The sequence below is a fragment of the Enhydra lutris genome, unplaced genomic scaffold, assembly GCF_002288905.1.
Source record: "Enhydra lutris kenyoni isolate GAN:26980312 unplaced genomic scaffold, ASM228890v2 scaffoldscaffold11, whole genome shotgun sequence".
NCBI classification, from domain to species: domain Eukaryota; kingdom Metazoa; phylum Chordata; class Mammalia; order Carnivora; family Mustelidae; genus Enhydra; species Enhydra lutris.
This window is the reverse complement of record NW_019154095.1, coordinates 36,226,315-36,240,653: the sequence shown is the minus strand read 5'-3', so window position 1 is coordinate 36,240,653 and position 14,339 is coordinate 36,226,315. Positions and strand designations below refer to the sequence as shown.

At 39.0% G+C, this 14,339-nt stretch overlaps 1 protein-coding gene across 1 annotated transcript in view; it reads right to left on the bottom strand.

The window, feature by feature from the left end:
• The window catches only part of LOC111144479 (disintegrin and metalloproteinase domain-containing protein 5-like), a 190,841-nt gene that overhangs the window by 12,737 nt on the left and 163,765 nt on the right, over positions 1-14,339 (bottom strand). The window contains exons 22-23 of the mRNA XM_022498781.1: positions 8,722-8,776; positions 8,188-8,340 (exon numbers count right to left, since the gene is read on the bottom strand). Of these exons, the coding sequence (XP_022354489.1) occupies positions 8,188-8,340; positions 8,722-8,776 (208 nt within the window). The remainder of the gene's footprint in view (positions 1-8,187; positions 8,341-8,721; positions 8,777-14,339) is intronic.

Sequence of the window (14,339 nt, the reverse complement as noted above, 5' to 3'; positions counted from 1 at the left end):
TTATTTTACTCAGTATAATCTCCTCCGGTCCCATCCATGTTGATGCAAAAGTTGGATATTCACCCTTTCTCATGGCCGAGTAATATTCCATTGTATATATGGACCATATCTTATCTATTCATCTGTTGAAGGGCATCTTGGCTCTTTCCACAGTTTGGTGACTGTGGTAATTGCTGCTATGAACATTGGGGTACAGATGCCCCTTCTTTTCACATCTGTATCTTCAGGGCAAATACCCAGTAGGGCAATTGCAGGGTCATAGGGAGCTCTATTTTTAATTTCTTAAGGAATCTCCAAACTGTTTCCCAAAGTGGCTGCACCAACTTGTATTCCCACCAAAAGTGTAAGAGGATTCCCCTTTCTCCACATCCTCTCTAACATTAGTTGTTTCCTGCCATGTTAATTTTTGCCATTCTAACTGGTATAAGGTGGTATCTCAATGTGGTTTTGATTTGAATGTCCCTGATAGCTAATGATGAACATGTTTTCATGTATCTGCGAGCCATTTGTATGTCTTCTCTGGAGAAGTGACTGTTCGTGTCCTCTGCCCATTTTTTCACTTGATTATCTTTTTTTGGGGGGGGGGTGTTGAGTTTGAGAAGTTCTTGGATATCAGCCCTCTGTCTGTAGTGTCATTTGTGAATATCTTCTCCCATTCCGTGGGTTGCCTCTTTGTTTTATTGACTGTTTCCTTTGCTGTGCAGAAGTTTTTTTATCTTGATGAAGTCCCAAAAGTTCATTTTTACTTTTGTTTCCCTTACTTTTGGAGACATGTCTTGAAAGAAGTTGCTGTGGCTGATGTCGAAGAGGTTACTGCTTATGTTCTCCTGTAGGATTTTGATGGATTCCAGTCTCACATTGAGGTCTTTTCACCCATTTAGAGTTTATCTTTGTATATGGTGTAGGGGAATGGGTGAGTTTCATTCTTCTTCATGTGGCTGTCCAATTTTCCCAGCACCAATTACTGGAGAGACTGTCTTTTTTCTACTGGATATTTTTTCCTGCTTTGTCGAAGATTATTTGACCATAGAGTTGAGGGTCCATATCTGGGCTCTCTACTCTGTTCCATTGGTCTATGGGTCTGTTTTTGTGCTGGTACTATGCTGTCTTGGTGATCACAGCTTTGTAGAAAAGCTTGAAATCAGGCAACATGATGCCCTCAGCTTTATTTTTTCTTTTTCAACATTTCCTTGGCGATTCAGGGTCTCTTCTGGTTCCATACCAATTTTAGGATTGTCCCAGTACTTTGAAAAATTTCAGTGGTATTTTGATCAGGATGGTGTTGAAAGTATAGGCTTCTCTGGGCAGCATAACATTTTAACAATGTTTATTCTTTCAATCCGTGAGCATGGAATGCTTTTCCATTTTTTTGTGTCTTCTTCAATTTCTTTGATGAGTGTTTTGAAGAGTATTCTGTAGTTCCTTGAGTATAGATCCTTTACCTCTTTGGTTGGGTTTATTCCAAGGTACCTTATAGTTTTTGGTGCTATTGTAAATGAAATTACAGTTTCATTATTAGTGTATAAGAAAGCAATTGATTTCTGTGCATTGATTTTGTATCCTGCCACATTACTGAATTGCTGTAGAAGTTACAGTAATTTAGGGGTAGAGGCTTTTGGGTTTTCCACATAAAGTATCATGTCTTCTGTGAAAAGAGAGAGTTTGAGTTCTTTGCCAGTTTGAATACCTTTTCTTTGTTTTGTTGTCTGATTGCTGAGGCTAAGCCTTCTATTACTATGTTGAACAATAGTGGCAAGAATGGACATCCTTGTTGTGTTCCTGATCTCAAAGGGAAAGGCACTCAGCTTTTCCCCATTGAGAATGGTTTTCATTGTGCGTTTTTCATAGATGGATTTTATGAAGTTGAGGAATGTTCCTTCTATCTCTATACTCTGAAGATTTTAATCAGGAAAGGATGCTGTATTTTTTCAAATGCTTTTTCTGCATCAATTGAGAGGACCATATGATTCTTCTCTCTTATTAATGTGTCTGTCACACTGATTCGTTTTTGAATGTTGAACCACCCTTGCATCCTGGGGATAAATCCCACCTGGTCATGGTGGATAATCTTTTTAATGTATTGTTGGATCCTGTTAGCCAGGATCTTGTGGAAAGTCGTGGCGTCCATATTCATCAGGGATATTGGTTTGAAATTCTCCTTTTTGGTGGGGTCTTTATGCAGACAATGCTGTCCTCATAGAATGAGTCTGGAAGTTTTCCTTCTGGTTCTGTTTTTTGAAACAGCTTCAGGAGAATAGGTATTATTTCTTCTTTGAATGTTTGGTAAAACTCCCCCACAGAATCCACAGGTCCTGGGCTCTTGTTTTTTGGGAGGTTTTTGATCACTGCTTCAATCTCGTTACTAGTTATTGGTCTATTCAGGTTGTTAATTTCTTCCTGTTTCAGTTGTGGAAGTTTATAGATTTCCAGAAATGCATCCATTTCTTCTAAGTTGCTTAACTTAATGGCATAAAGCTGTTAATTTCTGGTGACTGTTTCTATTTCCTTGGTGTTGGTCATGATCTCTCCCCTTTAATTCATAATTTATTAATTTGGGTCCTTTCTCTTTTCTTGTGGACCTGTCTGGCCAGTGGTTTTTCAATCATATTAATTAATCATATTAAACATATTAATTATTTCAAAGAACTAGATTCTAATTGTGTTGATGTGCTCCGCTGTATCTCTAGCTTCTAATGCATTGATCTCCATTCAAATCTTAATTATTTCCCTTCTTGTGTGTGGGGTTGGCTTAATTTGTTATTGATCATCAAGTTCTTTAAAGTGTAAAGAAAGTTTGTGTATTCAAGATTTTTCTTCTTTTTTTTATTGAGGCTTGGATGGCTATGTTTTCCCCCTTAGAATCACCTTTGCCATATCCCATAAGTTTTGGACCAAAGTGTTTTCATTCTCACTGGTTTCCATGAATTGTTTAAGTTCTTCGATTTCCTGGTTGATCCAAACATTCTTGAGCAGGATGGTCTTTAGCTTCCAAGTGTTTGAATTTCTTCCGTATTTTTTCTTGTGATTGAGTTCCTGTTTCAAAATACCATGGTCTGAGACTATGCAGGGAATAATCTCAATCTTTTGATATCGGTTGAGACCTGATTTGTGACCCAGGATGCGGTCTATTCTGGAGAAGGTTCCATGTGCCTCAAGAAGAATGAGTATTCTGTTGTTTTAGGGTAGAATGTTCTGTGTATATCTATGAGATCCATCTGGTCCAGTGTGTCATTCAAAGCTCTTGTTTCTTTGTTGATTTTCTGCTTAGATGATCTGTCTTTTGCTGAGAGTGGCATATTAAGATCCCCTACGATGAACGTATTCTTATCACCATGTCTTTTTACTTTGATTAACATTGGCTTATGTAGTTGGCTGCTCTCATGTTGGGGGCATATTTACAATTGTTAGGTCCTCTGTTGGATAGACCCTTTAAGAATGATGTAGTGTCCTTCTGTATCTCTGACTACAATCTTTAGCTTAAAATCTAATTTGTCTGATATGAGAATCTCTACCTCAGCTTTCTTTTGAGTCCCATTGCCATGGAAGAGGGTTCTCCATTCCTTCACTTTCAGTCTGGATGTATCTTTAGGTTCAACATGTGTCTCTTGTAGACCACATATGGTTGGGTCCTGTCTTTTTATCCAAACTGCAACCCTGTGTCATTTTATGGGAGCAGTTAGGCCATTCATGTTCAGAGTAATTATTGAAAGATATGATTTTATTGTCATCATGTTGACTGTGAAGTCCTTGTTTCTATAGAATGTCTCTGTAAATTTCTGTTCTATATCACTCTTGGGATCTTTCTTCTTTTATAGTACCCCCTTAATATTTCCTGTAGTGCTGGCTTGGTAGTCACATAATCTTTTAGTCTTTGCTGGTCTTGGAAGCTCTTTATCCTTCCATCCATTCTGAATGTCAGCCTTGCCAGATAAAGTATTCTTGGCTGCATGTTCTTCTCATTTAGTGCCCTGAATATGTCTTGCCAGCCCTTTCTGGCTTGCCAGGTTTCTGTGGACAGATCTGACATTATTCTGATGTTCCTCCCTCTGTATGTAAGGAATCTCTTCCCCTAGCTGCCTTTAAGACATTTTCTCTGAATTTACGGATTCATGAATTTCACAATCACATGTCTGGTGGTCTTTGTACTCTCATTGATCTTGAGGGGTGTCCTCTCTGCCTCTAGGACACGAACACTTGTTCCATTCCCCAGATTAGGGAAATTCTCATCTAGGATTTTTCCAACTGTATCTTCTAGTCCTCTCTCTCTCTCTCTCCACCCCCTCAGGGATCATTGGAATGTTTCATGGCATCATTTATTTCCCTAATTCTGTTTTCATGCATTCTAAGTTGTTTGTTCCAGGCCTCCTCCTGATCCTTCTTTTCTATCAGTTTGTCTTCTAGATCACTTATTCTATCTTCTGTCCCATTTACCCTACTGTATTTAGATTAGATTGGATCTTGTTGATAGCATTTTTAAGTTCTGCCAGATCCACTCTCACTTCTGCCCTTAGAGATCCTATGTTGCCACTAACGGTTTTCTCCAACCTAGCCATTGTCTGGATAACGTTATCCTAAATTCTATTTCTGACATCTTGCTTATGTCCATATCCAATAGTTCTGTCACAGTCTCCGAATTTTCCTTCTGTTGGGGGTTCCTCCTCCTAGTCATTCTGGTGAGAGGTGGTTGAGGGAATGTACAGAGTCCAAGCTACAGACCACAATCCAAGCAAGATGCACCTGTTTTATAGGGACTTTATAGTTCTTGGCCTCTTGTTCTTTCAGCCTATCTTCTGGGGGGAGGGGCCTGCCAAGCTGTTACTCAGGCAACCCTGTTTGGGCAGAGTTGCCTTGCCCTTGTGGTGAGGGATAGGCTCAGTATAAACTGGTTTTGGGGGGCTTTTGTTCGCTGACAGCTTTCCCTGGTGGGTTTCTGTGTCCCTTCCAAGAGTCAGAGCAGAAGTGACTGTGTCCAAACTTCTGTCTCAGAACAGAAAGCTCACAGATTGTTCTCCAGAAGCCCCTCCAGGTGAAATTGACTCTATTTTTGTCTGTGCTGCCAAAAACTGCAGTGGCCTGGGTTGTGCACCCCACAGCAGCACTCCCAGCCCTTGCTTTCAGGTCCAGGCACGTCTCTGCCCCTTGTGCTTCTAAAACTGCCAGCCACCCTCAGTTCACACATGCACCCCTGCAGCTCCACGTTTCACCCTGGAAGGCTGCCCTAAAGTCCCTTCCCCGTGGCTACCAGTCTATGAGTCTGTGCCCAGGCCCCAGCATGGGACATATTTGCACTCCTGTGTAATTTCACCTTCCCGGTGACAGCACTTATGGTGGCTCCCTCCCCCTTCCATTTATTTTCGATATCTTCCAGCAGAATCGCAGATCCCCACTTCATACCTTGAAACTGGCTGCTGGGGATATTCTGTTGGTATAGATCCTGATATATCTTCTTACATCTCAGGCTGATTTCATGGGTGTTCAGAGTAGTCTGGCAGATATATAGCTCAATTCAGTGGACTGGTTGAAATAGGGTCTGCTACTCCTCTGCCATCTTCAGGGATTGTGATTTTTTTACTGGGGAGACAATCCTTGGTCTCCTGCTATTCTTTCTTTCTCTTTATTATTGATGTAAGCAACTCCCTAGTTGGCTGGCAATCTATTTTGCCTCTAAAAAGCCTCAGTTCTCTATTTACTGTCTGCAAAACTACCTGTGGGTCAAGTCCCCTTGGCTGCTCCTCCACCCATACTGATCACAATGGTAATTATGGCCTCTTGGATTCTGGCAGTTAAGCACTACCCCCTGGCCAGCACATCACCATCTGTGTTAAGATAGGATTTCATCCTAATTATTGGCCTGGGAGTCAGAAGAAGAGATGGGAAACGCCTACAGATAGGGGTAGAGGCACCTATCGCCTTGTGGGGAGGAAACTGTAGCTTTTTCAAGCACAGTGGCTTCCAATCACTGAGCAGAGGAGGTGGGTGTAAGAGAATTAGCATCTTCAGTGTCATACATCGAGAACTCCTCCTTCCTGTTTTCAGGGTCTTAGGTTTTTCCCACAGTGCCCTGACCTTAGCCTAACAGAGCTCCTTTTGCTAAATATTTAGATGTCTCTGGAACTTGCAAGTGTAACGAATAGATTCTCTGCCTGCCATTCACCTTTGTCTGACATGCAACAGTGGCTGATAAAGGCCTCTTTTAAGTACCACTGAGACTCTATGGCTCGCAGGCATAGGCAGTAACTGCTTGGCAACAGCCCTTGATCTCTTATCATCCTTCTACAGGGCATCAACAAAACTCAGCAGTAATCAGCTAACTCCACTGACTTTAATTCCTGTTTGATTGCATCTCTACCACCACATTCTCCTCTAGTGGGCAAGTTTTCCTTCTTCCTACAAAATGTTTAGAATTGTACTGCTACCTTGTGGTAGGGATTGTCTGCACCCTTTTTCCTGACAAGCATCCTGTTCTCCTTGCTTCCAAAGCAAATCCACATCTTACAACCAATTTACTTATAACACTTTCAGTATTACTTGTTTTAATCTGGATCTTCTGAGAAGCAGATGCCAGGAGAGGACTAACGTGCATTGATTTTATTAGGAGGAAAGCCACTGTGAAAAATGGGGATAAAGATGAAAAGGCTGAGAAAGCTGGCTGAGAGTGCAGTCAGTCAAACTCCAAGGGAAGGGGAGAGGGAGAGAAAATTGAATAGCAGCAGTCTAGGATTCACACAGTTTAAGGAGGGTCTATTCAATGTAGGAAAGTTTCAGCAGGACTGTTGGGGAGGTCTTAAGGTAGAGGCAACTGTCAGAGGGGTCCTGAGTCATACAGGATTGCCTTTCTTTGTATCTCTATCAAGATTCTACCATTGGTTACAATCATGGGCAAGGTGGCCTCAATAAAAATGTGCAACAGCTCAGAACTTTTATCACTCATGATGCTTGTAATAGGAAAATTTCAAGGAACATTCTTGTGGCTATCACTCATGACACTCAAATTATGCATGTATTTATGTGCGCCCAGGGTGTCCAACTTTTAGAAATGGCTATAGGCCGTGTCAATGCAGCAATGGCACTTTTCAAATGTCAGTGTACCTCAGAAATTTGTTTAGCATCCAACTCAGAAACTAGCAAACTGATTCTGTAAGGACCTGTAAGTGAGGGGAGAAGAGGGAAGGCTTAACCAAATCAATGACCACAGCCTTGTCATAGAGTGCTTTAGAAGGTCTTCCATTATGGAAACTATGGCAGGCTTATGTTGAGTCACAGATGTGATAACCTTAGTTTTTGTTTTGTTTTGTTTTTTCCATCTTATATGTGGTAGGGACAGTATCTCACCAAATATTCCACAAGTTCTCCTGATGTTTCCCAGCCTCCTTTGAAGTTAGGGTTGTATGACTCAATTGAGCCAATGTGCCATGAGAGTGAATTATTTGTTATTACTGCCAGTTAGTGGACAGGTATGTGTTTTCCACCTTTCCTTCAGTTTTGATGGCAATTATGGAATCATGTATTGGGAATACAGAGCTGCAAGACTGAAGAAGCCTGGAGGGCTAGTCATCAAACAGAAGACAGACCCTGCCGCCCAGAAAAAATACTGTACCTGCACATGATGACATAAATCATCATAGAATTTAACACTGTAGTTAAATTTTTTATTTTTCCAGAGTAATTACAGAAAAATGTCAGGTATCAAAACCTGCCTGCAATTGACTCTAAGCCATGAGGAAATGGTGTTACATTTTGATTTCTGAGAATTTACACTATTACTAAATGAAGAGTTTATACGTCGGTGTATCAGCATAACAGCACGTATTTTGACTGATACAGAATTACTAAGGCTTGCATTTCCTAAATAGGAATAGATAGCCTCAAAGTATTACACAATTGCATGATTTCCAAATTTTCACTGGCCCTTCACAAAGTTTGTATGAAATTATGAGTAACAGAGAAGTTTTCTCCAGGAGACAAAACATTTTATATCAGCAGCACCCTCCTAGCTGCACATCCATCTCCTTTTCAAATCCAAAAGAAAAATAATTTTCCTGCAAGACATTTCTACTCTATCTTTGCTGGAACATATGGTAGTTTTATGAGTTCTGATTTTTTGAGGAACTATCATAATTTTTCTATAACAGCTTTACCATTTTGCATTCCCAAAAACAGTGTGCAACAGTTCCAATTTCTCCACACCTTCACCAAAACTTGTCTATTTTTTTTAATGAGAGCAAAATTTCTTGCCAGCTGGTATGAACTGGCTCCAGCATACCACTGCCAAGGTTGCTGGTCAAGAGGAAGATCCAGGTTCTGTAGGTCCCAAACTATATAAAACTTGATGAATGCTCTCTAAGAAAAAGAATATAAAATTTAAGGTCCTCACTTTGAAAAGAACTCTGTTCAAGTAAGTGGCCCTGATGCTTTTGCTTCCTTACCTCCATGATAAATATACTCTTGGTAAACAGGTGTCTCAAGAGGCTAAAGTGGATATACAGTTTTCAAAGAGGAGAAGCAGTAACAAGAGGAGATTGAGTAAAGACCACTGCAGCAAGTCACAGGCTAGCCAAAAGCTAGGAGCTCTGAAGAGAAGGAGGGAGGCTGGACCAAGGGAAGAAGATTCAGATCAACCTAAGGAGCATAAGGGAAGATGGGACAATCTATCTTTGGGTCATGAGACTGAACTAGCAGCCCCTCTTGGCATCATGAGATGAGGTCTTAAGCTGCTTTCACCTGATTCAGAGCCTCTTCTGGATTCAACTTGCAGTAGATAGGGTGGAAATTGAGACTGAAAATACAGAGAAAACATCAGACATAATTTAGGTGATTCAAGTGCAGATGATTTATTATTTCATATTTTGAACCCTCAGCAGTAACAACAGAGATGAGGGTGAAATTATCTTTCCCTTCATGGTTTAGGTCAGTTTCTGATGATTTATTTGGCAATGTCCTTCTTCCAGGCCAAAGTTGTTAGAGACTGTTGCTGTAAGAGAAAACAAAATAAAACACAACACAAAGTGCCAGTATTGGTTTTTTTTGTTGTTTGTTTTGTTTTGTTTTTAGCACTAATATAGGTGATTTAAAGGGCATGGTTAACTGAAGAGAAAGGATCAGGAAAATAAATATTAATTCCAGAATAAACAATTATCTATTATCTCAACAGCAAATATTCTTAGTTTTGTAATAAGAGTGGCTTCCTAAAATTCCCTAACCTGTTTTTGTCTATATTTGGAAACTACTTAGGTCACTAAAACTAAGTGGCTTGTGATTTCTATTCTAAGTATATGAAAATTTTAATTTAGAATTAAAAAGAAAAATGGTAATTCTAAGTAAAACATAAAAACACCAGTATACATGCACACACCCATGTGTGTACATCTGTATATTAAAATATTTTTTAAAAGATTTTTTTTATGATTTTATTTATTTACTTGACAGATCACAAGTAGGCCGAGAGGCAGGCAGAGAGAGAGGGGGAAGCAGGCTCCCTGCTGAGCAGAGAGCCCAATGTGGGTCTCAATCCCAGGACCCTGAGATCATGAACTGAGCTAAAGGCAGAGGCTTAACCCACTGAGCCACCCAAGCACCCCTGTATATTAAAATATTTTAACAATGATCATCCTCAGTGCTAATATTAATGATTATTTCATTCTTCCGCATATCTGTATTTTTAAATGAATGTTTATTTCTGGTTATAATTGTAATAAGATGCAGAATGGTTCACACACTCACATACACATAATTTATTGAATGAATTAAGAAAGGACAATCAAGGCTAGATTTGGGCACTTTCTTTTCTTGGATTTAACCAAAGACTATAATTGAACAATTGCTCTAAAAAGTTTATCTAATAATGTTTACTATGGGCTGTTTGCAACAATGAAAAACTGGAAGTAGTCTAAATATTCATAATAATAGATTTTTTAAGATGAATTTTCATTTTTAAATTGAATACTAAAAATAAATAATAAATAAATAAATTGAATGTGATATGTCACAAAATTATGACATGGGCCTATATTTTAAGATATGTAAACTTGTACATAATGCTTTTTAAATTAAAAAAAAGTGTTTTATTGTTTTGTTTAGAAAAACATTTAAGAAGATATGCATCTATATTGTTAATGGAAATTTTCTTTGGATATTGTGATTACAAGAAACTTATTTTTTTAATTAATTAATTAATTTTTTTTTAAATTTTATTTTTTATAAACATATAATATATTTTTATCCCCAGGGGTACAGGTCTGTGAATCACCAGGTTTACACGCTTCACAGCACTCACCATAGCACATACCCTCCCCAATGTCCATAACCCCACCCCCCTAACCCCCCTCCCCCCATCAACCCTCAGTTTGTTTTGTGAGATTAAGAGTCACTTATGGCTTGTCTCCCTCCCAATTCCATCTTGTTTCATTTACTCTTCTCCTACCCCCTTAACCCTCCGTGTTGCATCTCCTCTCCCTCATATCAGGGAGATCATAAGATAGTTGTCTTTCTCCGATTGACTTATTTCGCTAAGCATGATACCCTCTAGTTCCATCCACGTCGTCACAAATGGCAAGATTTCATTTCTTTTGATGGCTGCATAGTATTCCATTGTGTATATATACCACTTCTTCTTTATCCATTCATCTGTTGATGGACATCTTTCCATAGTTTGGCTATTGTAGACATTGCTGCTATAAACATTCAGGTGCACGTGCCCCTTCGGATCACTACGTTTGTATCTTTAGGGTAAATACCCAGTAGTGCAATTGCTGGGTCATAGGGTAGTTCTATTTTCAACATTTTGAGGAACCTCCATGCTGTTTTCCAGAGTGGTTGCACCAGCTTGCATTCCCACCAACAGTGTAGGAGGGTTCCCCTTTCTCCGCATCCTCGCAAGCATCTGTCCTTTCCTGACTTGTTAATTTTAGCCATTCTGACTGGTGTGAGGTGATATCTCATTGTGGTTTTGATTTGTATTTCACTGATGCCGAGTGATATGGAGCACTTTTTCATGTGTCTGTTGGCCATCTAGATGTCTTCTTTGCAGAAATGTCAGTTCATGTCTTCTGCCCATTTCTTGATTGGATTATTTGTTCTTTGAGTGTTGAGTTTGCTAAGTTCTTTATAGATTTTGGACACTAGCCCTTTATCTGATATGTCATTTACAAATATCTTCTCCCATTCTGTCAGTTGTCTTTTGGTTTTGTTAACTGTTTCCTTTGCTGTGCAAAAGCTTTTGATCTTGATGAAATCCCAATAGTTCATTTTTGCCCTTACTTCCGTTGCCTTTGGCGATGTTCCTAGGAAGATGTTGCTGTGGCTGAGGTCGAAGAGGTTGCTGCCTGTGTTCTCCTCTAGGATTTGGATGGATTCCTTTCTCACATTGAGGTCCTTCATCCATTTTGAGTCTATTTTCGTGTGTGGTATAAGGAAATAGTCCAATTTCATTTTTCTGCATGTGGCTGTCCAATTTTCCCAACACCATTTATTGAAGAGGCTGTCTTTTTTCCATTGGACATTCTTTCCTGCTTTGTCGAAGATTAGTTGACCATAGAGTTGAGGGTCTATTTCTGGGCTCTCTATTCTGTTCCATTGATCTATGTGTCTGTTTTTGTGCCAGTACCATGCTGTCTTGATGATGACAGCTTTGTAATAGAGCTTGAAGTCCGGAATTGTGATGCCACCAACTTTGGCTTTCTTTTTCAATATTCCTTTAGCTATTCGAGGTCTTTTCTGGTTCCATATAAATTTTAGGATTATTTGTTCCATTTCTTTGAAAAAAATGGATGGTACTTTGATAGGAATTGCATTAAATGTGTAGATTGCTTTAGGTAGCTTAGACATTTTCACAATATTTATTCTTCCAATCCAGGAGCATGGAACATTTTTCCATTTCTTTGTGTCTTCCTCAATTTCTTTCATGAGTACTTTATAGTTTTCTGTGTATAGATTCTTAGCCTCTTTGGTTAGGTTTATTCCTAGGTATCTTATAGTTTTGGGTGCAATTGTAAATGGGATGGACTCCTTAATTTCTCTTTCTTCTGTCTTGTTGTTGGTGTAGAGAAATGCAACTGATTTCTGGGCATTGATTTTATATCCTGACACTTTACTGAATTCCTGTACAAGTTCTAGCAGTTTCGGAGTGGAGTCTTTTGGGTTTTCCACATATAGTATCATATCATCTGCGAAGAGTGATAGTTTGACTTCTTCTTTGCCGATTTGGATGCCTTTAATTTCCTTTTGTTGTCTGATTGCTGAGGCTAGGACTTCTAGTACTATGTTGAATAGCAGTGGTGATAACGGACATTCCTGCCGTGTTCCTGACCTTAGCGGAAAAGCTTTCAGTTTTTCTCCATTGAGAATGATATTTGTGGTGGGTTTTTCATAGATGGCTTTGATAATATTGAGGTATGTGCCCTCTATCCCTACACTTTGAAGAGTTTTGATCAGGAAGGGATGCTGTACTTTGTCAAATGCTTTTTCAGCATCTATGGAGAGTATCATATGGTTCTTGTTCTTTCTTTTATTAATGTGTTGTATCACATTGATTGATTTGCGGATGTTGAACCAACCTTGCAGCCCTGGAATAAATCCCACTTGGTCGTGGTGAATAATCCTTTTAATGTACTGTTGAATCCTATTGGCTAGTATTTTGGTGAGAATTTTTGCATCTGTGTTCATCAAGGATATTGGTCTGTAGTTCTCTTTTTTGATAGGATCCTTGTCTGGTTTTGGGATCAAGGTGATGCTGGCCTCATAAAATGAGTTTGGAAGTTTTCCTTCTATTTCTATTTTTTGGAACAGTTTCAGGAGAATAGGAATTAGTTCTTCTTTAAATGTTTGGTAGAATTCCCCCGGGAAGCCATCTGGCCCTGGGCTTTTGTTTGTTTGGAGATTTTTGATGACTGTTTCAATCTCCTTACTGGTTATGGGTCTGTTCAGGCTTTCTATTTCTTCCTGGTTCAGTTGTGGTAGTTTATATGTCTCTAGGAATGCATCCATTTCTTCCAGATTGTCAAATTTGTTGGCATAGAGTTGCTTATAGTATGTTCTTATAATTGTCTGTATTTCTTTGGTGTTAGTTGTGATCTCTCCTCTTTCATTCATGATTTTATTTATTTGGGTCCTTTCTATTTTCTTTTTGAAAAGTCTGGCCAGGGGTTTATCAATCTTATTAATTCTTTCAAAGAACCAGCTCCTAGTTTCGTTGATTTGTTCTATTGTTTTTTTGGTTTCTATTTCATTGATATCTGCTCTGATCTTTATGATTTCTCTTCTCCTGCTGGGTTTAGGCTTTCTTTCTTGTTCTTTCTCCAGCTCCTTTAGGTGTAGGGTTAGGTTGTGTACCTGAGACCTTTCTTGTTTCTTGAGGAAGGCTTGTACCACTATATATTTTCCTCTCAGGACTGCCTTTGCTGTGTCCCACAGATTTTGAACCATTATGTTTTCATTATCATTTGTTTCCATGAATTTTTTCAATTCTTCTTTAATTTCCTGGTTGACCCATTCATTCTTTAGAAGGATGCTGTTTAGTCTCCATGTATTTGGGTTCTTTCCAAATTTCATCTTGTGATTGAGTTCTAGCTTCAGAGTACTGTGGGCTGAAAATATGCAGGGAATGATTCCAATCTTTTGATACCGGTTGAGACCTGATTTAGGACCAAGGATGTGATCTATTCTGGAGAATGTTCCATGTGCACTAGAGAAGAGTGTGTATTCTGTTGCTTTTGGATGAAATGTTCTGAATATATCTGTGATGTCCATCTGGTCCAGTGTGTCATTTAAGGCCTTTATTTCCTTGTTGATCTTTTGCTTGGATGATCTGTCCATTTCAGTGAGGGGAGTGTTAAAGTCCCCTACTATTATTGTATTATTGTTGATGTGTTTCTTTGATTTTGTTATTAATTGGTTTATATAGTTGGCTGCTCCCACGTTAGGGGCATAGATATTTAAAATTGTTAGATCTTCTTGTTGGACAGATCCTTTGAGTATGATATAGTGTCCTTCCTCATCTCTTATTATAGTCTTTGGCTTAAAATCTAATTGATCTGATATAAAGATTGCCACTCCTGCTTTCTTCTGATGTCCATTAGCATGGTAAATTCTTTTCCACCCCCTCACTTTAAATCTGGAGGTGTCTTCAGGTTTAAAATGAGTTTCTTGTAGGTAACATATAGATGGGTTTTGTTTTTTTATCCATTCTGATACCCTGTGTCTTTTGATTGGGGCATTTAGCCCATTAACATTCAGGGTAACTATTGAGAGATAGGAATTTAGTGCCATTGTATTGCCTGTAAGGTGACTGTTATTGTATATTGTTTCTGTTCCTTTCTGATCTACTACTTTTAGGGTCTCTCTTT